The 24,634-nt window shown below is 46.7% G+C and overlaps 1 protein-coding gene across 5 annotated transcripts in view; it reads right to left on the bottom strand.

The window, feature by feature from the left end:
- The window catches only part of LOC139277617 (protein phosphatase 1 regulatory inhibitor subunit 16B-like), a 172,179-nt gene that overhangs the window by 47,335 nt on the left and 100,210 nt on the right, over positions 1-24,634 (bottom strand). For all 5 annotated transcript variants that reach the window (XM_070896324.1, XM_070896323.1, XM_070896325.1 and 2 more), the window contains 2 exons: positions 3,127-3,272; positions 565-668 (listed from right to left, as the gene is read on the bottom strand). In XM_070896324.1, the coding sequence (XP_070752425.1) occupies positions 565-668; positions 3,127-3,272 (250 nt within the window). The remainder of the gene's footprint in view (positions 1-564; positions 669-3,126; positions 3,273-24,634) is intronic.

The following is a 24,634-nucleotide window of genomic DNA, read 5'->3' as shown; positions in this document are numbered from 1 at the left end:
AGGTTCACCAGACTGATTCCTGGGATGGCAGGACTGACCTATCAAGAAAGACTGGATCAACTGGGCTTGTATTCACTGAAGTTCAGAAGAATGAGAGGGGACCTCATAGAAATGTTTAAAATTCTGATGGGTTCAGACAGGTTAGATGCAGGAAGAATGTTCCCAATGTTGGGGAAGTCCAGAACCAGGGGTCACAGCCTAAGGATAAGGGGTAAGCCATTTAGGACCGAGATGAGGAGAAACTTCTTCACCCAGAGAGTGGTGAACCTATGGAATTCTCTACCACAGAAAGTTGGTGAGGCCAATTCACTAAATATATTCAAAAAGGAGTTAGATGAAGTCCTTACTACTAGGGGGATCAAGGGGTATGGCGAGAAAGCAGGAATGGGGTACTGAAGTTTCATGTTCAGCCATGAACTCATTGAATGGCGGTGCAGGCTAGAAGGGCCGAATGGCCTACTCCTGCACCTATTTTCTATGTTTCTATGGCTTGTTTCTGTGCTGTAAATTCTATGCAATCATGGTGGACATAGCCACCTGCTAAATTATCCTGGTGCGTCTTACCCTGGTTAACCATTGCTAACTCGATGAGCTCCAGCGTCCGATCATCGTCGCACAGATCATAAGGCATGTTCCCATCTGCATTGACTGCCAACAGGTCTGCTCCCCTGCAGTGAGAGGAGTGACAGTGAGCGACCATGGACTGTGGGATCAAGTTACTCTTTTACATACCAAGACACACCAGCTTTATTCACCATCAAAACTTTAATTAAAAAAAACCCAACCTGTCCATTTGGACGAAGGGTCTCATCCGACAACAATGGCCCGAAAACTGCGGCCTCTCGGGGTGGGTACGATATGTGCACGCACCCGAAGAGGCCTCGCAAATACCGGTTCTCGGCGCGCGATGCGCATGCACCAAGAACCGCCGTTTGAGAGTTGTCAAAATGTCTTTTGACAGAGCGCATGCTATTTGCCCAACTCTTGCCCAGCGACTGCCCTTCAAACTCTTACACCTGGTAAAAGCGTAATAGTTTTAAAACATAGAAAAATTAAATTTTTATCACTAATTTTTAATATTAAAAACAATATTCCATTAAGGTAAGTTTATTTTTAACTATTAAAACATATTTTAAAAAATTTCAAAAACATTTTCTTTTTTGTAAAACATTTCATTAAATTCAATTTCATTAATTTTAAATATGTGAGGTGTTTTTTTATTTATTGTATTGTGTTTCTGTGTTTTGGGGAATTTTCTCATTGATAGTAATGAGAGCTCCTACAAACCAAGCTCGCATTATTATCACTGAGAATACTAGATAGTGATTGGTGGTCCAGGCCCACATGATCCCAGGTTCGCTTACGTTCCTGGGATGCGTGAGTCCAGACATTGGATTGTGCATCTAGGCCTCTCAGCAGAACTATTCATTCCTCCGGGACCACCAAGCACTTTCAGAATTTTTTTTTCGGGCAGACGCAGGAAGCCTTCGACTGCAATTTTCGGGCCAATATTAATCTGCTTTGCCCTTCAGGAGCTGCCTGCTTCCCACATTCTCTGCTTTTATTTCCAGCATTTGCAGTCTTCCTCATCTCATCAAACCTGACTTACAAGTTGTACTTGTTTTTGGGGAGCCATTTAATACAATGCAATGGCTCGTTCCATTCTGTTAATCGAATCAGTGCCTATAAAGATAGTCACCTTATAAAAAATAATGTTTAAAAAAAAAAATTCATTCATGTGATGTGGGCGTCGTCGGCAAGGCCAGCATTTATTGCCCTCGAGAAGGTGGTGATGATTCAAGCCACCTTCTTGAATACAACCGAGTGACTTGTTAGGCCATTTAAGAGGGCAGTTAAGAGTCAACGACATTGCTATGGGTCTGGAGTCACATATCGGCCCAGACCGGGTAGGGCAGCAGGGTTCCTTCCCTAAAGGACATTAGTGAAGTAAATAGGTTTTTTTCGACAATCCGGTAGTTTCACTAGCTTTTTATTCTAGATGGAATTCCACTGAATTTAAGTGCCCGTGGTGTAATTTGAACTTGTGTGCTCGGGATGATGAGTGCAGGTCTCTGGATTACGAGCCTAGTAACATGACCACTATGCTACCGTACCCATACATGGACAAGTATAATTTATTTATGTGGGCCCAAAACAAGCTCCAATGTTTTGGTGCGAGTATTTATACAACGAATAGAGCAATGAAGGAAAGTGGTGTTCCTACCCAAGGTGGTGGATTAGCAGTAAGTATTGCAGTCAGGGCACAGTATTAATGACAGAACCCCATTCTTGAGGGAGTTTCCAAGTATGCTTCTAATGAGATGAATTCTACAGCCGATAGCCTTACATGGAGTATCCTCTATTTAACCCTGTAGATTTCAGCTCAAAAAGAACGAATCAGATTGCAGCGCCGGCTAAACACCGAGGGCTGGATTTTCGGTTGAGGGCATTTCGGGGCGTAATCATGGCAGGGCAGTAATTATCGCGCCCGAGAAATGTTTGCGCCTCAGTCAGCAAAATTCATCAGCTGGGCCCCGAGTGTGGGGCGGAGCGCTAAGGGAGGCATTACACATCTCTGTTAGGGCACAAGGCCGGCTGAGCAACTGAAAATCCGTTGCGAAAGCAGCCTGGAGCACCGAAAGAAAACCTCTGGCAAAAAAAAAACACAACGAAAAACACAGCAAACATTCCCAATACCGGAAACACCCCACAATAAGCTACATGGCAAAAATAAAACTAAACAAAACAATCAAACTGACCTCATTCCCCAATTCCATCATTCACTGCTGCCGGGACAGTTCTGATCTGGTTTTCCAGACAGTCCTACCACGGCGCGCTACGGGGCGCGACAAGATCGGCGCACAACAGATCTCACCACGCAGTTGGAACCGGTGGCGTTGCATGCCGGCTCGACGCTCCCGGGCAGTGCTGCTCTACGCCTCTGCAAAGCCGGCAACAAGCTTACCAGCGGGGGCGCTGGCTGGCCGCCCGCCCAGAAAGCATTTCCTCCGCCATTACCGCCCCTCTGGGGCGCGAACAGAGGTGGTAACATAGCGAATATCCAGCCCTGAGACTCTGGGGTTTGAATTTCCCCCCCTTTCCAGATTCAAGGTGAAAGGGACTGACCGCTCGATGAGGATTTTCACCAGGTTGGTGTGTCGACACGTAGCCGCTGCATGTAACGGAGTCCACAGCTCGTTGTCCGTTGCATCCACGTTGGTCCCGTGATCCAAGAGCACCCTCACCATCTCTTCAAAGTTATCGATACAAGACTGGAAGGGAATTGCAAGGCGTTAAAGGGACCTCCGAGACCAGTACAAGAATGAAAACGTTTCCTTACGCCACATTACTGCCCTACAAGACACATGTTCTCGGATTGTGGGCAATGCTGATAAGGCTGCAATTATTACAAACATCTAGCAGTGGTGGGCGTTCGGATGCTGAAGCTATTCTTTGTTTCTTTTTAAAAACTTGCTAAGCAATTCAGAGGGCCTTGAATCAGAGGGTTGTGGGTTCAAGTCCCACTTCAGAGACTTGAAAACATAAATCTAGGTTGACACTCCCAGTGCAGTGCTGAGGGAGTGTTGCACTGTCGGAGGTGCCGTCTTTCAGATGAGATGTAAACCAAGGCCCTGTCTGGTCTCTCGGGTGGACATTGTAATGTATGCACCTCTGAGTATGCTCACAGGTTGGTTCAGCTGTTGAGTTGTGAGTGGCTTAGCCAGACGTGTGGTGTTCACAAGACTGAATAAAACCCCAGCCAGTTGGGTTCAGGGGATCCACAATGAGGCAGGTGGTTGTGAGCCTGGTGAATGAACTGGTAATGTGTAGTGTGATTGTTAAACCTTTGCTAATAAACCAACTAGTTCTTAATAGCAATGTGTTGCTATGAATTCTTAAGCAGAAGAACCAATGAAGCAAATACATTAAAGACGTAAAAGATCCCATGGCACTATTTCAAAGAAGAGCAGGGGAGTTATCCCCGGTATCTCGGCCAATATTTATCCCTCAATCAACAGCACTAAAACAGATTATCTAGTCATTATCATATTGTTGTTTGTGGGAGCTTGCTGTGTGCAAATTGGCTGCCACATTTCCTACATTACAACAGTGACTACACTCCAAAAGTACTTCATTGGCTGTAAAGCGCTTTGGGACGCCTGGTGGTCGGTGAAAGGCGCTATATAAATGCACATCTTTTTTTCTTTCTTGAGAATCAACCATGTAGTGTGGGACTGGAGTCACGTGTAGACCAGATCAGGTAGGAGTGGCAGATTCACTTCTCTGAAGGACATCAGTGAACCAGTTGGGTTTTTATGACAATGAGCACCATTGTTCCAGTGCTAGCCCAACAATTACCAGGTTTATTGAATTTAATTTCACAATTTGCCATGGTGGGATTTGAACTCACAACCTCTGGTTGCTAGTCCAGGAACATAACCACTCCATCACCAGTTGGTAATCTCTGAATCGCGCAGCTACTATCCAGGAACGCACGCTGGTACACTTAAACCAGAGGGCATCTGGGAATGTATCACCTCTCATATTAATCAGCCGCTAACTTTTTAAAAAGTCATACATAAAAAATATACAACTCTGTCATCTAAAATACTGAGCAGTGTCTCCAAAAACAGTAACACATCATGGATCTTCTGGAATTTGTAGCACTGTCTGAACCAATGGATATACCAATATATTGTAATGCTCTCACCTCAGAATCAGAAGGTTGTGGGTCTAAGTCCTACTCCAGGGACTTGAGCAAAAATCTAGGCTGACACTCCAGTGCAATACTGAGGGAGTGCTGCACTGTCGGAGGTGCCGTATTTCGGATGGGATGTTAAACAGAGGTCCCGTCTGCCCTCTCAAGTGCACGTAAAAGATCCCAGGGCACTATTTCGAAGAAGAGCAGGGGAGTTATCCCCGGTGCCCTGACGAATATTTATCCCTCAATCAACATCACAAAAACAGATTATCTGGTCATTATCACATCGCTGTTTGTGGGAGCTTGCTGTGTGCAAATTGGCCGCCACGTTTCCTACATTACAACAGTGACTGCACTTCAAAAAATACTTCATTGGCTGTAAAGTGCTCTCATTAAATGGCAAAACAGCTCGAGGGCCTCAATGGCCCACTCCTGTTACTATGTTCAGAGCCGAAGTAAACCATTGCACTGCCTGTTCATTCCATTGTAACACAGCCTTAGAGAAGCCAGAAGCACATCACTTGCAAAGCAAGAACTGAGTATTGACAAACATGAACTCAAGTAAGAAAAGCCCCAGGGACTGAAAACATGCACATATTCAACATTCTCTCTCTTTCAAACATGCCTTTAGGCCATAGTCTTTCTCTGTTGAACATAATCAGACAATACATATCTTTGCATTCGATATCAACTCACTTTACCCTCTCTCCTCTGTTCAGTGCCCTCCCTTAACCTCCCCACCACCCGCCCCATATAAACCACCACCATTTTCTCCACCTTTAAAACCCTCCTTAAAACTTATTTCTTTGACCAAGATATTAAGTCACTGATCCAATGACCCAGAAATCCCGGCTGGTTGCTTCCCGCCGGCGATCGAGGGAAAAACTTTTTAAAAGTGCGCAATGACCTGAAGCCGCTGCGCCCAAGCGAGTTCCCGGTCCTGAGGCCTCCACTTACTGTGCAATGCAGCGTGTGCACGTCGGGACGTGTGCAGGGCCGGAACTGCAGTCACATGGCTCTGGGCAGCCAATCCAGGTAAAAGTATGTTCTCATTCATAATAATGGGAACCCCGTAAGTTAGAGTTCCCATTATTATGAGTGAGAAACCCACTCCCCACCAAATACTAAAAAAAATAGAAAAAATACACCACATATTTTTATTAATTTAAATTAGTTATTTGTGTATTATAAAAAAATATATATTCTGATTTTTAAAAAAGTTTTAAAAATTATGGTTTAAAATAAACTTGCCATAGTGGGGAAGGTTTTTAAACAAAAAAATTTATTTTTATCATTTTATTTTTTAATGTTTTAAGTGTGTTTTAAAACTGTTACGCCTGTAAAAGTAGGTTATGCGCCTGCTTTTATCAGGCGCAAGAGTTTTCAGGACATTTGCTGGGCAAGATATGGGTAAATACTGCAATCTGGCCCTTGCAAATGTCCTGGCTGCCGAGATACGGAAGATCTGTCCAGCTCCAGCTTGATAGATTGGAAAAGCCAGTTTTCAGTGCATGCGCATTGTGCACTGAAAACCGGCTTTGGCGATTAATATGCCCTTACTATACAGTATAAATGCACACGAGGCCCATACTTGAGAAAAGATCACTCTGTGACCAGTTACTTTTACTACCAAGACCTCAAGAGACAGACGGTGGGTGGAGCTTCCCCTTTTTTACCGGAAAGTCCAGGTTAGGAGTGTCTCCCACAAGTTCACCCCCTGTGGTCAGTGTTCAAGGTGTACAACTTAGGTCAGCTTATACATGCGTTACAATGACAGTTGAACACATGACATCACCTCCGTCCCAAAGTCTTATTGGGATCACAGGTTAAGTCTCTCTGGTGGTTTACGCTCCCTTGTAGAGCGCCTGAGTTGGGGCTCCGGTTGTTGGGCGCTGGCCTGAGTGTCTGCTGTTTGCCGTGCCTCAGGCCTGTCCGGACTGCCCACAGTGACTGGGTTCTCCTCCACTTGGTTCCAGTGTTCGGTCACCTGTGGTGGAGTAAACTCTACGTCGTGTTCTTCCTCTGCTTCTTCTATGGGGTTGCTGAACCTTCTTTTAGTTTGATCCACGTGTTTGTGGCAGATTTGTCCATTGGTAAGTGTAACTACCAAAACCCTATTCCCCTCTTTGGCAATCACAGTGCCTGCAAGTCATTTGGGCCCTGCAGCATAATTAAGGACAAAAACAGGGTCATTGACATCAATACATCGTGTCCTTGCATTCCTGTCATGGTAGTCACATTGTGACTGACGCCTGCTCTCAACAATTTCTTTCATAGTAGGGTGTATAAGGGATAACCTGGTTTTGAGCGTCCTTTTCATTAGCAGCTCTGCGGGTGGAACCCCTGTAAGCGAGTGTGGTCAGGATCTATTGGCCAACAGGAGGCGTGATAAGCGGCTTTGTAGGGAACCCCCTTGGATTCTGAGCATCCCCTGTTTGATTATCTGCACTGCTCGTTACTCCTGGCCGTTTGAGGCCAGCTTGAACGGTGCCGTTCTGACATGGTTGATTCCATTGCCTGCCATGAAGTCCTGGAATTCAGTGCTTGTGAAGTACGGGCCATTGTCGCTGACCAAGACATCCGGTAGACCATGGGCGGCGAACATTGCCCATAGACTTTCTACCATGGCAGAGGATGTGCTTGAATTTAAAATGGCACACTCAATCCATTTGGAGTAGGCGTCTACTACAACCAAAAACATTTTTCCCATGAAACGACCTGCGTAGTCCACATAGATGCTTGACCATGGCTTGGCGGGCTAAGGGGGGCTTCCCTGGATGCATTGCCCGGCTGAGCACACGTGTTGCACCTGCGAACACAAAGTTCTAGGTCTGCATCTATCCCTGGCCACCAAATGTGTGACCAGGCAATTGCCTTCATCATGACAATGCCCGGGTGCTCATTGTGAAGCTCTCTGATAAACACCTCTCTGACCTTCTGGGGCATGACTACTCGGTTTCCCCACAGTAGGCAATCGGCCTGAATCGAGAGTTCATCCTTGCGCCTAATTAACGGTTTAATTAATGCCCCATACGTGGCTGCCCAGTCCCCATTCAGGACACATTTCTTAACTAAAGACAGTAGCGGGTCTTTATTTGTCCAGACTTTAATCTGACGGGCTGTCACAGGTGAGCCTTCCCTTTCGAAAGCTTCAACAGCCATGACCATATCTCAGCATCATGCTCAGCTGCCCCCTCAGTGGTGGCTAGTGGTAGCCTGCTGAGTGCATCGGCACAGTTTTCAGTGCCCGGTCTGTGCCGAATTGTGTAGTCATAGGCGGCTAACGTGAGTGCCCACCTCTGTATGTGGGCCGATGCATTCGCATTTATGGCCTTGTTGTCGGCCAAAAGGGACGTTAGGAGTTTGTGATCTGTCTCCAGCTCAAAATTCCTGCCAAACAGGTACTGGTGCATTTTTTTTTACTGCATATACACATGCTAGCGCTTCCTTTTCTACTATCCCGTAACTCCTTTCTGCCCGGAACAGACTTCTGGAGGCATAAGCTACCGGCTGTAACTGACCATTGGCATTCACATGCTGCAACACATACCTGACCCCATAGGACGACGCATCACACGTTAAAACTAGTTTCTTACACGGGTCATATAACGTTAACAGTTTGTTGGAGCAGAACAAATTGCGTGATCAAAAGCCCTTTCCTGGTTGTCCCCCCAGACCCAATCGCAACCTTTGCATAGGAGCACGTGTAGCAGCTCTAACAGCGTGCTTAATTTGGGAAGAAAGTTGCCAAAATAGTTCAGGAGCCCCAGGAACGAACGCAGCTCCGTCGTGTTACAGGGTCTGAGTGCTCTCTGGATCGCTTCAGTTTTGCACGCAGTAGGTCTGATCCCGTCTGCTGCTACCCTCCTCCCTAGGAATTCTACCTCTGGAGCTAAGAAGACTCACTTCGCCTTTTTCAGTCGCAGTGCTACCCGGTCCAGTCTGCGTAGCACCTCTCCAGGTTGCGGAGGTGTTCTTCAGTATCGCGATCCGTGATGAGGTTATTGTCCTGAAAAACCACCGTCCTTGGAATCGACTTGAGGAGGCTTTCCATATTTTGCTGAAAGATCGCAGCGGCCGAATGAATCCCTGTTATACTCAAAAAACCCCTTGTGTGTCATGATGGTGGTCAGCTTCTTCGACTCACTTGCCAGCTCCTGGGTCATGTAAGCTGAGGTCCGGTTCAATTTTGAAAAAGGTTTGCTGGATAGCGTCGCAAAGAGGTCCTCCACTCTCGGTAGCGGGTACTGGTCTTGGGGTGACACCCGATTGATGGTGGCCTTGTAATCACCACATATCCTGACCGACCCATCCGCCTTGAGCACCGGCACGATTGGGCTCGCCCAGTCACTGAATTCGACTGGCGAGATGATGCCTTCCCTCAGCAGGCGGTCCAATTCGCATTCTATCTTTTCCTGCATTATGTACGGCACCGCTCTGGCCTTGCGGTGTACAGGCCTGGTGTCCAGGTTTATGTGACTCACTACCTTGGTCCCCATGAAAGTGCCGATGCCGGGTTGAAATAATGAGTCAAATTTGTCCAGGACCTGTGAGCATGATACTTGCTCCACAGAAGAAATTGCATTGACATCTCCCCATTTCCAGTTCATGACAGGCAAGTCAACTCTTCCCCAGTAGTGCGGGACCGTCCCCCGGGACAATCCAGAGTGGCAACCTGTTCTCCGAATCTTTGTGGGTCACGACTACCGTGGTGCTGCCTAGTACCGGAATGATCTCCTTTGTATATGTCCGTAGCAGTGCGTCAATCGGCAATAATTTTGGCCTCCTGGCCTTGGACACCCACAACCTTTCGAACTGTTTGATACTCATCAGGGACGGGCTGGCCTCCGTGTCCAGCTCCATTAATACTGGGATGCCATTGAGGAGCACTTTCATCATTATCGGTGGTGTCCTGGTATATGAAATGTATATGTGCTCCACATGAACTCGCTGAACTTCAGCTTCCAGCAATTTCCCCCAGTATTCATTTGGCCTCGTAGGGCTTACGTCGGGCCCATCCTCCTCGTACATCAACCTGGCTGCAGGCTTCCAGCACATACACACCAAGTGACCGCTGACGTTGCAGTTTCTGCAGGTATATTGCTGATACATGCAAGTTCTGGCTGGGTGTTTGCCTCCACACCTCCAGCATGAGCTAGAGGCCCCATTGTTGGAAACAAAAGATCCATTACTAGTCAATCGTCTTTGACTGTCTCTGTAACTGTCCTTAAGCGCACCATTAACAGGTGTTGATGGCCCCATTACTGGCCGCATTGTCCATTGCGATGGCATGAATCGCCGTTCAGCCAGCCATTGTCTCTGCTGAATTCCCCCTTTGGGTTTGACTGCATGCTGGGGCATGTCTGATTGCCCTTGTCTGCCTAGAGGACTGTGTGCCGCGTTAACAATGTTGACTCTCTGGTCGTTTGCCGCATTTGAGCCAAGATTTTTGCCATAAATCATTCTGGTATCTTCCTCCCCTGAGGTAATTGTCTGGGCTATCATAGCCGCCGCTTCCAAGGTCAAGTCTTTGGTCTCAATCAGTTTCCTGAAAACCCCAGCGTGCCCGATGCCCTCAATAAAAAAAGTCTCGCAGCATCTCCGCTCTGCATGCATCTGGGAACTTACAAAGGCTCGCCAGTTGCCAGAGATCTGCCACGAAGTCTGGAACGCTTTGCCCTTCTTGCCGCCGGTGTGTGTAAAACCGGTGTCTCGCCATGTGCATGCTGCACGGCGGTTTAAGGTGTTCCCCGATCAACTTACCGAGCTCTTCGAATGTCTTGTCCGCCGGCTTCTCTGGCGCTAGAAGGTCCTTCATCAGGGAGTACGTTCTGGATCCACAAACTGTCAGGAGATGAGCCCTGCGTTTGTAGGCCGAATCCTGTCCCAACCATTCCTTAGTGACAAAACTTTTCTGTAGTCTCTCAATAAAGTCGTCCCAATCATCACCAACACAATACCTCTCCTGTGCTGCTAATGGCCATGCTCACGTGGTTTAAATCCCAGTTTCTCGTCGCCAATAATATGTCCTTACTATACAGTACAAATGTACACGAAGCCCATACTTGAGAAAAAAATCACTCTGTGACAAGTTACCTTTATTACCAAGAGACCTCAAGAGACAGATGGTGGGTGGAGCTTCCTCTTTTATACCGGAAAGTCCAGGTTAGGAGTGTCTCCCACAAGTTCTCCCTCTGTGGTCAATGTTCTCAAGGTGTACAACTTAGGTCAGCTTATACATGGGTTACAATGACAGTTGAATACATGACAGCGATGCCTTCCCGGGTCTATACACACTCCGTACGGACCTGGAGAGACCGGAATTTCTGCCCCAATGTCTCCTTTTTTGGCTTGGTGTCAAACGGTTTCTGATAACGCTCTAGTGAAGCACCTTGGGACGTTTACTATGTTAAAGGCGCTGTATAAATTTAAGTTGTTGTCGTCATCATCAAAATGAGACACACCAATACAGGGAATGAAACACTTTTTTCTCATTGTTTCGCGTGTTTTAGCCTCACGCTGTCTGGTCCGATGTAGCACGGGTTCAATGCATCGATTATACATTGAAACTCTTGTGTTCATCAGGCACTTCCTGTAAACAACAAACTTAGTTCTGGTTACACTTCAAACATCACACGGCATCATATCTTCTGATTCACTCTGTGAGATCCACTGGTAATATATTACTGCCACTCTTCCTTTCTGTAAACTTTCCCGTCGTGCTACTTACATCTCACCTGTCTCTCACGTCTAAACTTTATTTGATTGCGTGTCAAAGTTTTTAATCTCAATACTCCTATAAAGCACTTGGGACGTTTCACTATGTTAAATACAAGTTGTTGTTGTTGAGTCCTCTCAACTCCCACCTTGACAATAGGTGGCGCTGTGCTCTCCACCTGAAGTCTATTCGGTCCCTCACCTAGGGTTACCAACCCTCCAGGATTTCCCTGGACTCTCCAGGATTTGAAGATGAATTTCCTGGACTCTGCTGCAAGCAACCCAGGAGATTAATCAAAGGACGTTGAAAAAAAATTGCACGTTTTTTTTTTCCATGTTCAGTTTATTAATTATAAAAAATATACCGGTTTGACTGGGTGGGTCGGTTGGAGACGATGTGATGAAACCTCAAAGAATACGCCCAACCATAGTTGCCACCCTTACACTCACCTCTCCCAGCACCTGCCAGAACAAGCCTCTATTGGTGCCAGATTGTCCATACAGCCCGTGCCCTGGCCTGCTAAGACATAGGGCCCAATTTTCCCCAGTTATCTGTGCTGTTTTTTGCTGCGTGCTGCTTTTTTTGGCGTAAATTAAAATGTCCAAGTTTCCCCAAAGTTTTTGCACCAGCGTAACTCAGTTAGTTACAATTTTTTTGAGGTTAGTTTTTTTTTTTGCGTCATATGGGGTAACCTGACGTCTGCGCCAGTTTTTCAGATTTATGCAAGTTTGGCCAACTTACATTTCTCCTAGGGCGGCGTATGTGACCATTCCCAAAAAACCTTCTGGGCACTTAAGAAAAACCAGCGCACATTAAAAAATCGGCGCAGAAAGACGCCATTGTTTTTAGGCAAAGTTTTGGAAGGAGTCAAGAAGACAAAGAATATACATTATGAAGCTTAATTTTTTCAAACTCAAAATGGAGAAGTCTAATGCACTTCTTTAATTTTGGATTTTTTTCCAAAGTGCTACGCCACCACCGAACGTCTCCTCAGTGGGCTCGAGGAAGCATCGGCCGGCTGAACTCGCTCCCTCGCCCGGACACAGGGGCTCGGGGTTCATCTTCAAGAGAAGCCCGGGGGTGAGGGGTGAGGGGGTTGGAAGCTGAACTGAAGCGATGAGAAGTCTTACACTGTGCAGCAACTTCGGCGGTGGGGTGGTGGGTGTGGGGGTGTGGGGGGTGGAGTGGTGTTGAACGCCAAGCCCGTGTCCGGGTGAGGGAACGATTGTGCCCGCCGACCCTCGAGCCCGGTGAGGAGACGTTAGGTCGGTGGAGATGTGGTACTTGGAAAAAAATCTAAAATTAAAGAATTGCATTAGACTTCGTTGCCCTAAATGTCCTCATTGAATGCCTAGCTTCCCGTTCTAAGCAAGCCTATTGTGCATGTGCAGGCCTGGCTGAGGTCCACACTAGGGCGTCAACCTTGGGGAGAGAGAGAGAAGCTTTAACTCCTTGTCCTGCTGTTTTGAGCTTCTTGCAAAGGTACAATTATGGGGTCAATATTGACAATGCCACACCTCGTGCAAGCCTTCTACACGATGGTGCTGCGGAGGAGACGATTGATTCGACGTCATTGCATGAGGAACCTCAGAGCACGTAGGATGATGGGCAGGAGGCCTTACCACGTTGGGTATATTGAGACAGGCGTTCGTACCTGCACCTGAGTGATGCAGACTGTGTAAGAAGGCTGCATTTCCACAAAGAAGTTGTAACTGAGATCTGTGAGTTCGTAAAAGCAGACCTACAACCTAGAAGCATCAGGAGGACTGCTTTCAGTTGAAGTGAAGATTACAGCTGCACTTGAAACAGGGTTTCCGATGCCTGGACCATTCCGGAGGCTACTTGCAATATTCCTGAGACTGTCGGTCAGTTCACTGTTGTGTGCTGCATGCTGCATCACTTAGCCATCATGAGGCAGCAGCAGCTGGTAGGAGAAGACCCACCTGCGATGATCGTGGCTGATGAGGAGGAAGTTGCAGATGACGAGGAGGGGGAGGACGACAAGGAAGCCATGCAACTACCTGAACCCGGAGCATGACGGCGGAGGAGGGCGGGCCGTCATGCCCCTTTAACGATTGCTCGAGCCTTGCGCCAGCAGCTCATCCACGAACCCTTTGTTGCCTGAAGGCTCAGCGCCAACTATTCCAAATGGATCATATTTACTGTTTGGACCTGTTCCGTAATGTTGTGTTGTGTTAATGGAACAAATATTGTAAATGATTCTTCTTTAGTTTAAAAAGTTGTGTTAATAATGGAACAAATAGTGGAAATGATTCAGCTATAATTTCAAATATTTTATTCAAAAGTTTAACGCTTGTTTGTACTTAACCTAACTTTAATAAAAATATTCTTGTACCAAACTTTTAAAATTGTCAGTTAAGATCACTTACAAACTTTTAAACTTGTAAATTTACAAACTTACAAAAAACTTTAATTTGATAAGTTACAACAGTAACAATAATAACAACAGCAGCAAAGAAAGACTGCACCTTATTACAGGATCGCCTGCTGCGCCTGGTCTTGGTGACTCCATCCCTGCCTGCAGGCAGTGGCGCAGTGTTTCTCGGGTTGGTACCAAGCTTATTCTTTCGAACATCTCGGGTAATGTGCACTTCTTGATGGGGGGCGTGGGCAGGCAGTAATGTGGAAGGCCTGGCTTGGGTCTCTTCAGAGGCTGGTTTGGAGATTGGAGTGGCAGTGGCAGTTGATTCTGTCAATGGCCACGGAGTCTGGGCGGGTTCCCTTATTGCAGCAGCTAACTCCGACATTCCCTCCCTCATGTGCCCTGACAGTGTTTCAACCACCTGCAACATTCCCTCCCTCATGTTCACCGACAGTGTATCAGCTGCCTGCGACATTCCCTCCCTCATGTTCCCGGACAGTGTTCCCATTTCTCATGAGAGTGTTGTTATTTCTCCCAACAATCCCAATACCTCATCACCCACCCCGCTGAAGGTGTCCAGGAGTGATCGCGTAAGGTCAATGCTCTCACCACTCATTGCCATCATCTGAACTACATGTGTTAGATCCTGCACCTCAGGAGAGCGCTGTCAAGCTCTCCTTTCCCTCCTCACCCTGGGTGTGGCTCTCTGCATCCCACTGGGACCCGCAGCCTGGGACAGTGGGGCCCTGGATGTGCCTCGCTGCACCCCACTGGAATCCCGAGCCTCGGACGGTGAGAAACCATGGAATGTCCCAACACTCGTACCACTCAGGGAAGGACCTGGCACCTCAATGGGCCGCAGCCGCACCTCCTCCAGAGTGAGTACAACAGTGGGGGCTTCATCCATCCCCTCCCCCTCATGCTCTTGGTCTGGAAGATGGGATTGGAAGATGTTCTCCTGTTCAGGCTCGTCCGCATCTGAATATCCTTCTGCATCGGCTTCAGTCTTGTCAGGGTTGGCCTCAAGTTCTGCAAAATATAACAGAACAGACGAATGGTTAGCAGCAGAGGAGGGGGCAGAGTGGCATGAGTAGGCTCACACAGCGCAGGCAGCAGGCTCATTTGAAGGGCCACGATGAATAATAGTCCATTGCATCAACCGAAGCGTAGCTGACGGAGACATCCCCATGAACCGAAGCATGGCTAGCCCACGCAGTATTTAACATTTAGCAAAGCCGGACTGTGGAATTTGCAGGACTTACCCTCTCCCTCCAGTGTGGGCCCAGCTTGTGCAGTGGTGGTTGCTTTTCTCCAGGCAGGACCCATCAAAGCAGCGACCCTCTCTTCCAAGTGTGTCAGTGGGTGCAGATTTGCCGGGCCTCCTCCTGTTCGAGTTCTTTCCCTTTTGTTGTGTGCCACCTTCCTCTGCAAAGATGAAAATATAATTTTTTTAGAGAGGGTGTCTTTCTGCTGACTAGGACATATACAGAAATGAAAATATTACTTACACTAACTACTTGACCAAGGTCCTGCCACTTCTTTTTGCACTGGCCTCCAGACCTCGGGGTGGTCACCATTGCGTAGTAATCGTCTGCAAGTTGGTTCCAGCGTTTCTTCATTTCTTTTGGTGGAACTTTTATGTGACCTCTGCTGGTGTCCAGCTGCCCTCAGTTACAGTAACTAGTGCCTCCACTTCCTCTTGAGAGAAATTCTTGGTCCTTGAGCCGCATTGCATCTTGTAGTGCCGCTCCGATTTTTCCACTGAGAATTAAAGTTCCCACACGCAACTGGCTCTTTAAAAATGGCCGAATGCAGACCGGGAGGTGTACTGGGCATGTGTGCCCATATCAGTCACGTCAAAAACATATTTTTTTTTTCCCACGCATGCGCAAAAGGGGTGGGGTGGGTGGGGGGCATTGTTTTTTTCGGCACAGACATTAGATTCCAACCCCCCAAAGCTAAAGGACAGGCTGCATGGCACCAATTTCAAAAAATAGAAAAGGGAAACTTGCAAGTTATTTTTTTGGAGTAGTCGGGGTCAAAAAAAAACGCTTGTAACTCTTGCAATACGCCAAAAAACGGCATTGGCAAAAATTGAGCCCATAATAAGGAGTTCTCCAGATAGGGGATGAAACCGTGGAGGAAATCCAGGCTCTATATGAAGAAAAGCTACATTGCTAACGATGACTGGGAACTAGCTTTCAGTTGGTCATGTGTTTTAACACTTTTAAATGACAGATCATCAGAGGTAGCCCCTCGGAATCGAGGAAGACTTGCTTCCACTCCTGAAGTGAGTTCTTTGGTGGCTGAACAATCCAATGCGAGAGCCACAGACTCTGTCACAGGTGGGACAGATAGTCGTTGAGGGAAGGGGTGGGTGGGACTGGTTTGCCGCACGCTCTTTCCGCGGCCTGCGCTTGATTTCTGCATGCTTTCGGCGACGAGACTCGAGGTGCTCAGCGTCCTCCCGGATGCACTTCCTCCACTTAGGGCGGTCTTGGGCTAGGGTCTCCCAGGTGTCAGTGGGAATGTCTTTTGAAAAGCACCAGAAGCGCTTAACCAACTAAAAGCCAGTTTCCGGTTACCCCTGGGATCGCACCTTTCTGCATGCAGAGATAGGATTGGCTGAAGAGATTCACCACACTAGCTAATAAACGTCCCATTAAATATTCAACTCTACTCTACTCTGGTTGCTTACATGTCTGATGCCAGCTAACCCAGCACAGACTAGGCCTATATTCTCGAGAGTTTCAAAGAATGGGAGGTGATTTCATTGAAACCTATAAAATTCTTATAAGGCTCGACAGGGTAGATGCAGGGAGGATATTTCCCCTGGCTGGGGCATCTAGAACTAGGGGACATAGTCCCAGAATAAGGGGTTGGCCATTTAGGACTGAGATGTGGAGAAATTTCTTCACTCATCGGGTGGTGAATCTTTGGAATTCTCTAAACCAGAGAGCTGCGGCGGCTCAATCGTTGAGTATATCAAGACAGAGATCGATAGATTTTTGGATACTAAGGGAATCAAGGAATATGGGAATAGTGCGGAGAAGGCTCAAAGGGCCGAATGACCTACTCCTGTTCCTATTTCTTAAGTTCTTACATTTTTATGACTGAAGCTGACACCCTCCCAGTTGGGCTGCAAGTTTATTTTATTCCTGAGCAAAGTCCTACACTTTATATTAATGGTATTGGCAAGACTCCTTTGCTGATTCAATCCTCTTTCACATCTCTCTCCTCCTTTAAGACGCTCCTTAAAACCTACCTCTTTGAACATAATAAGAACATAAGAAATAGGAGCAGGAGTAGGCCATACGGCCCCTCGAGCCTGCTCCGTCATTTAATCCGATCATGGACTCAGGTCCACTTCCCTGCCCGCTCCCCATAACCCCTTATTCCCTTAATGGTTAAGAAACTGTCGATCTCTGACTTAAATATATTCAATGACCCAGCTTCCACAGCTCTCTGGGGCAGAGAATTCCACAGATTTACAACCCTCACTAAGAAATTTCTCGTGATCTCAATTTTAAATGGGCAGTCCCTTATTCTAAGACTATATTCCCTAGTTTTAGTTTCCCTTATGAATAGAAATATTCTCTGCATCCACCTTGTCAAGCCCCCTCATTATCTTATAAGATTCAATAAGATCACTTCTCATTCTTCTGAACTCCAATGTGTGTAGGCCCAACCTACTCAACCTATCTATCCTCATAAGTCAACCCCCTCATCTCCTTTCCTGTCTCTGTGTCAGTTGTGGTCTGAATATGCTCCAGTGAAGTGCATTGGGTTGGTTTGCTATCTTAAATGCACGTTGTTGTTGTCAGCCAAAGAGAGCCTTCACTCACTGCACACAGAAAAATTAGATGGGGCATGCCTCAGATCTCATCTCTCTGCAGTGTGCTGCAGAAACAAACTGCCACTGGTGGCTTATCTTTTAACATTTACAGTTTCTTGCATTTGTGTTATGTTGCTTTGGAAGGGAAAGGGTGGGGCTGGGTGGACAAGATACTTCAATTTAAAAGAAATCGCTTAGCAATGATGGTGCTTTACCAAGAGGATATGAGAAGTGATTCAAACATTATTTAGAGCCATAGGGGGAAGTACATTACATCAGATACATGAACACAGAGGCAGAAAGGCAACGCAAAATCCATCGCTCTCTTCCTGTTAGTAGGCTGCACGTGTCCTACAATGAGTTGTCCCTGTGCCACAGGCTCAACAGCTGCCAACCTGTAACATAGCATAAAACGTCAGCACTTCAATCTTGAAAGGAAGTGACTGTGAGGGTGCTGAATAGAAGTATATTAAAGAGTAAGTCATACAGGAATGTTAAATTCAAAAGACTACTTTAAGTTAAATTGGTACAGTAGGTCAAGGCCACAAATTCAAACTAGCAAAAGACAAATGTAGGACTGATATGAGACAACTCTTCAGCTGTAGTGATCAGCCCTGTGGAAGGGGAGTGAAGGCAGTCACCTGGGAGACAGTTGGGGGCTGTAATGAGAATGGGACTTGAGTTTCTCCGAATGGATAAACTAAGACGGGCTTCTCTCATCCCTACTTACGTTGTGATTTGTGATATACAGGTTGAATCTCCCTTATCCGGAACCCTCGGGACCTGGCTATTTCTGGATAAGGGATTTTTCCGGACGAGGGGTGGTCACGTTAAACTGGATGGTACAGGTATTGAGCAAGGGGATATCGGGGCTGCCTGGCTTGGGACTGGGAGTGTGGCAGAGAGATCATGGGGAGGGGCGGTGGATCGCGGGGTCAGGCCAGCGATTGCAGGAGTTGGCAGCGAGGAACAATTTCAATTTGTTCACATGAGAGAGGCCGGGAATGGTTCTAGGTGGCTCCACATAAGGGAGATCCAACTTGTATTCCACATCATGCTACGACCCCAGGTGTAATGTATGCACCTGTGAGTATGCTCAAGTTTGTAGAGCGGTTGAACGTTCCTGATCCTTGGGCACTCGGTGCGGAGGGGAGCGGGCAGGTCAGGGAGCCTCCTGATAGGACTGCTCCTGGGCCTGGTCGAGGTGGCCATCAACAGGTCCAGGCAGAGGGTAGTCGAGGAGGTCATTCAGCCCGACTGCCTGCCTCTCTTCCGTGGCTATGTTCGCACCAGGGTGTCCCTGGAGATGGAGCACGCGGTGTCCACCGGTACGCTCGCGGCCTTCCACGAGAGGAGGGCGCCAGAGGGACTGGAGTGCATCACCACCCCTGGCAACCAAATTTTAATATGATTTTAATGTCTAAAGTTTAATTTGTTTAGTGCCCCCCATCTCCCTTTTAGCCAGGGGGCACTTGTATAATGTGTTTTAGTACCCTCAAAAAAAAATGGAAAAAAACAAAAAAAGGGGGCACTTGCCCCCCCCCCCTTTAATAAGGGGACACTTGATTATTGGTAACTACAAAAATAGTTGTGGAGCTGTTGAACGCTCCTGATCTTTGGGCACTCGGTGCAGAGGGGAGCGGGCAGGTCGGCGGGCCTCCTGGTAGGACTGCTCTTGGGCCTGGCCGAGGTGGACATCAACAAGTCCAGGTAGAGGGTAGTTGAGGGGGTCGTACAGCCCGACTGCCTGCCTCTCTTCCGCGGCTATGTTGGCGCCATGGTTGTCCCTGGAGATGGAGCACGCAGTGTCCACCAGTATGCTCGCAGCTTTCTGCGAGAGGTGGGCACCGGAGGGACTGGGGTGCATCATCACCCCCGGCAACCTAATTTTAATTTGATTGGTGTAATGTTCCAAAGTTTAATTTGTTAATTTGTCGCTTCTAGTGCCCTTTAATAAGGGGGCACTTGATTTTATGTTTTACAAAAATAGTTGTAGAGCTGTTGAGTTGGGAGTGGTTTAGCCAGTCACGTGATGTTCACAAGACTCAAGAAAACCCCAGCCAGTTAGGTTCAGGGGATCCACGATGAGGCAGGTGGTTGCGGGCCTGGTGGATGAACTGGTAATGTGTAGTGTGATTGTTAAACCTTTGCTAATAAACCACAATTAGTTCTTAATAGCAAAGAACCCATGAAGCAAATACATTACACCAAGAAAATGCTAAAATGTCACAAAGAAAACAACACTGCCCCCACGCTCCCTTTTCTCAAGAAACACATTGTAAGAGTTTCTAAATGGATTGTTCTCGACAGGCAAAATCTATCATCATTACCTCACAACTACATGGGCAGGGAACAGTTATTTAGGAAGTGACCATGGGGCGGTACAAAATGAGAGTAAACATTTTCATCGACACCATCCTGCCATTTCTTTTACTTCTTTAAGCGACTGGAACACGAACAAAGAATGGGATCTTTGGGAAATATTTGAAAAGGAATTTTAAAAATCGGGGGGAGAACAGGGGTGTGGGACTAATTGGAGAGCTCGTTTGAAGAGTTGGCACGGCCACGATGGGCCAAATGGCCGCCATCTGTGCTGTATCATTCCGAGAGATCGGATGTCTCCCTATAAATCAGGTCCAAACTGCCCGACCAGGAACCCATAAAAAAAAATGTAATGAAAATTCCTGAAATTGTCAAGGATTTACTGCTCATCAATAAACCTCTTAAATTTCTGGTTTCAAAGCACAAAGTCTTCCTTTATCAATGTATTTAAGCAGCGTTGCTGAAGACACAGATTAATCTTAATTATACGATGAGTCAGGTCTCCCAACACATGGATATGATTTTTGGCAGCACCATTTTAATCATGTCTATTGACGCAGTGAACAGTCGCCCGCTAATCATTTGATAAAAGAACCATTCATGTTGTAACACACCTAATCCAAACTCATCTGACCTGCATCTTTTGTTGGCTGCAATGTGTAACCCAGCCACAAATGCAACACCAAACCTCTGGGAAAGTTTGAAAAATCTGCCACAGCCTCAAAGAGAGGCCTGAATTTAGGGTTATGACAGATAGTTGCACTGAAAGCATAGTATGCCGTAGGCTTATCATAATTGAAACTTCACAAATACCCAACATTCCAACACTTTTGTAGTGAAGAGCGTGGCAATACTTGCAAGGATTTCCCCTCCCTGATTCCTGCAGACTGTTGCTAAATTGTTTTACATTTCTACAGTTGTTCCAACACAAAGGCACTCTTCTCCACCTTTGACCAGTTCACTTAACTGGACCAACCACGTAAATACTGTGGCTGCAAGAGCAGGTCAGAGGCTGGGTATTCTGCGGTGAGTGTCTCACCTCCTGACTCCCCAAAGCCTTTCAACCATCTACAGGGCACAGGTCAGGAGTGTGGTGGAATACTCTCCAGCTGCCTGGATGAGCGCTGCTCCAACAACACTCAAGAAGCTCAACACCATCCAGGACAAATCAGCCCGCTTGATTGGCACCCCATCCGCCACCTTCAACATTCACTCCCTCCACCACTGGCGCACCGTGGTTGCAGTGTGTACCATCTACAAAATGCACTGCAGCAACTCGCCAAGGCTTCTTCGGTAGCACCTCCCAAACCCACGACCTCTACCACCTAGAAGGACAAGGGCAGCAGGCGCATGGGAACACCACCACCTGCAAGTTCCCCTCCGAGCCACACACCATCCTGACTTGGAAATATATCGCTGTTCTTTCATCGTCGCTGGGTTAAAATCCTGGAACTGCCTCCCTAACAGCACTGTGGGAGTACCTTCACCACACAGACTGCAGTGGTTCAAGAAGGTAGCTCACCACCACCTTCTCGAGGGAAATTAAGGATGGGCATTAAATGCTGGCTTTGCCAGCGATGCACACGTCCCATGTACAACTATATAGGGTATTAGTGAGGCCGCACCTGGAGTACTGCGTGTAGTTTTGGTCACCTTACTTAAGGAAGGATATACTAGCTTTGGAGGGGGTACAGAGACGATTCACTAGGCTGATTCCGGAGATGCGAGGGTTACCTTATGATGATAGATTGAGCAGACTGGGTCTTTACTCGTTGGAGTTCAGAAGGATGAGGGGTGATCTTGTAGAAACATTTAAAATAATGAAAGAGATAGACAAGATAGAGGCAGAGAGGTTGTTTCCACTGGTCGGGGAGACTAGAACTAGGGGGCACAGCCTCAAAATACGGGGGAGCCAATTTAAAACCGAGTTGAGAAGGAATTTCTTCTCCCAGAGGGTTGTGAATCTGTGGAATTCTCTGCACAGGAAGCAGTTGAGGCTAGCTCATTGAATGTATTCAAATCACAGATAGATAGATTTTTAACCAATAAGGGAATTAAGGGTTACGGGGAGCGGTAAGTGGAGCTGAGTCCACGGCCAGATCAGCCATGATCTTGTTGAATGGCGGAGCAGGCTCGAGAGGCTAGATAGCCTACTCCTGTTCCTAATTCTTATGTTCTTATGTATGAATGAATTTTAAAAAAAGGCATCCTTCATTCCTATCGGCACGTTATTTCTGGCGCTCTCTCCCCAATTCATACTGGCACCCTTCTGCCGCACACCCCACACCTCCTCCCAATGGACAGTGACAGCGCTGCTCTGTGATAGAATGAGAGTTCACAACACTTCATTTTTTTTTAAATAAGCCATCAACTCCATTAAGTACAAGTTATTTGGAGCCCAGAATTTCCACTTCTTTGCTCGTCCTTGTTTCAATCTGCCTCTTATGTTTGCCAGTACTCCTATTTTAAAAGACCTGGGTAAAGAGAAACCTTACTACACACAAGCTCTACCTATTATTCTGTGGGGAAATCCAAGGCAATGTTAGAGATTGACATCAGGCAAGCTTATAAACCTCCAATGAAGTGATAAGCATTTAGTGGTTTTATTTCTTAATGCAAACATTAGATTTTGGGGTCCAAATCCCATTTTCATCTACATTCCCACTTCACCACATGTTAGTTATCTCTCGGATGAGACGTTAAACCGAGGGCACATCTGCCCCACCAAATAAGAACATAAGAAATAGGAGCAGGAGTAGGCCATTTGGCCCCTCGAGCCTGCTCTGCCATTCAATAAGATCATGGCTGATCTGATCATGGACTCAGTTCCACTTCCCTGCCCACTCCCCATAACCCTGTATTCTCTTATCGCTCAAAAATCTGTCTATCTCTGCCTTAAATACATTGAATGACCCAGCCTCCACAGCTCTCTGGGGCAGAGAATTCCACAGATTTACAACTCTCAGAGAAGAAATTTCTCCTCATTTCAGTTTTAAATGGGCGGGCCCTTATTCTGAGACTATGTCCCCTCGTTTTAGTTTCCCCTATGAGTGATAATATCCTTTCCGCATCCACCTTGTCGAGCACCTTCATTATCTTATATGTTTCGATAAGATCACCTCTCATTCTTCTGAACTCCAATGAGTATTGGTCCAACCTACTCAATCTATCTTCATAAGTCAACCCCCTCATCTACAGAGTCAACCTAGTGAACCTTCTCTGAACAGCCTCCAATGCAAGTATATTCTTCCTTAAATACGGAGACCAAAACTGTACGCAGTACTCCAGTGGCCTCCACCAATACCCTATACACTTGTAGCAGGACTTCTCTGCTTTTATAATCTATCCCCCTTGCAATAAAGGCCAATATTCCATTTGCCTTACTGATTACTTGCTGTACCTGCATACTAACTTTTTGTGCTTCAAGGTCCCCTGTACTGCAGCACTTTGCAGTTTTTCTCCATTTAAATTATAATTTGCTTTTCTATTTTTTCCTGCCAAAATGATCATGAAATTTGAAGTAGACCAGGGAAGTTTTCCCCGATATCCTGGGCCAGTCTTTATCCCTCAACCAACATCACTAAAAAAAAACAATCTTAGCTGGAGTGGAGTCAGTGTCCTGGCTGGAGTAGGGGGCCGTGGAATATTTGCCGGGACACTGGCTGTGGACAAGATCAAACTTGACTCGGGCGTTGTCAAGCTGCCTTCAACACTCACTCTTTTGGTGTAGAATGAAAAGAAAGACTTACATTTATGTAGCGCCTTTTACGACCACCAGACGTCACAAAGCGGCTTACAGCCAATTAAGTACTTCTTGAAGTGTAGTCACCGTTGTAATGTGGGAAACCCGGCAGCCAATTTGTGCACAGCAAGCTTCAAAACACAAATGTGCTAATAACCAGATAATCTGTTTTAGTGATATTGTTGAAGGATTGGCCAGGACACTGGGGATAACTCCCTTGCTCTTATTGGAATAGTGCCATGGGATCTTTTACGTCCACCTGAGAGGGCAGCCGGGGCCTCAGTTTAACATCTCATCTGAAAGGCGGCACCTCCAACAGTGCAGCACTCCCTCAGCACTGCACTGGAGTATCAGCCTGGCATTTTCTGCTCAAGTGTCTAGAGTGGGACTTGAACCCACAACCTTCTGACTCAGAGGTGAGGGAGCTACCCACTGAGCCACAGCTGATACATAGAGTATGGGGGAGGCACTCAATTATTAGCCAAATTTCAGTATCCACCTTGGAGGGGTGTCTCTCCCTTGTAATTGTTACTCACAATGCCACAGCACCAGGATCCCTCTGCTCTTCCCTTCACTTCCATCAAAAGGAATGATAATTTATAAAGTGCAACAGTAGCACTTTCACCCCTAGTACCTATACATCCAGCCATACATCTGGGCTAAAAGGTTCTTTAATGGGATTTTATTCTTTGTGAAACACTTAAGTGAACTCGGGACGCTTTAACTAGGTCCCCTTGCTAAACCTCTTCGCCTCGCTACCTCTCGCCTCCTTTACGACGCACTTTAAAACCCACCTCTTTGACCAAGCTTCTGGTCACCTGTCCTAATATCTCTTTTTGTGGCTCAGTGTCAAATGGTGTTTGATCCTGTGAAGCACCTTGGGAAGTTTTCCACCATTAAAGGCACTATATAAATACAAATAGTTGTTGTTA

The sequence above is a fragment of the Pristiophorus japonicus genome, chromosome 12 (genome assembly GCF_044704955.1).
Source record: "Pristiophorus japonicus isolate sPriJap1 chromosome 12, sPriJap1.hap1, whole genome shotgun sequence".
Classification (NCBI taxonomy): Eukaryota; Metazoa; Chordata; class Chondrichthyes; family Pristiophoridae; genus Pristiophorus; species Pristiophorus japonicus.
This window is presented reverse-complemented; position numbering and strand designations above follow the sequence as displayed.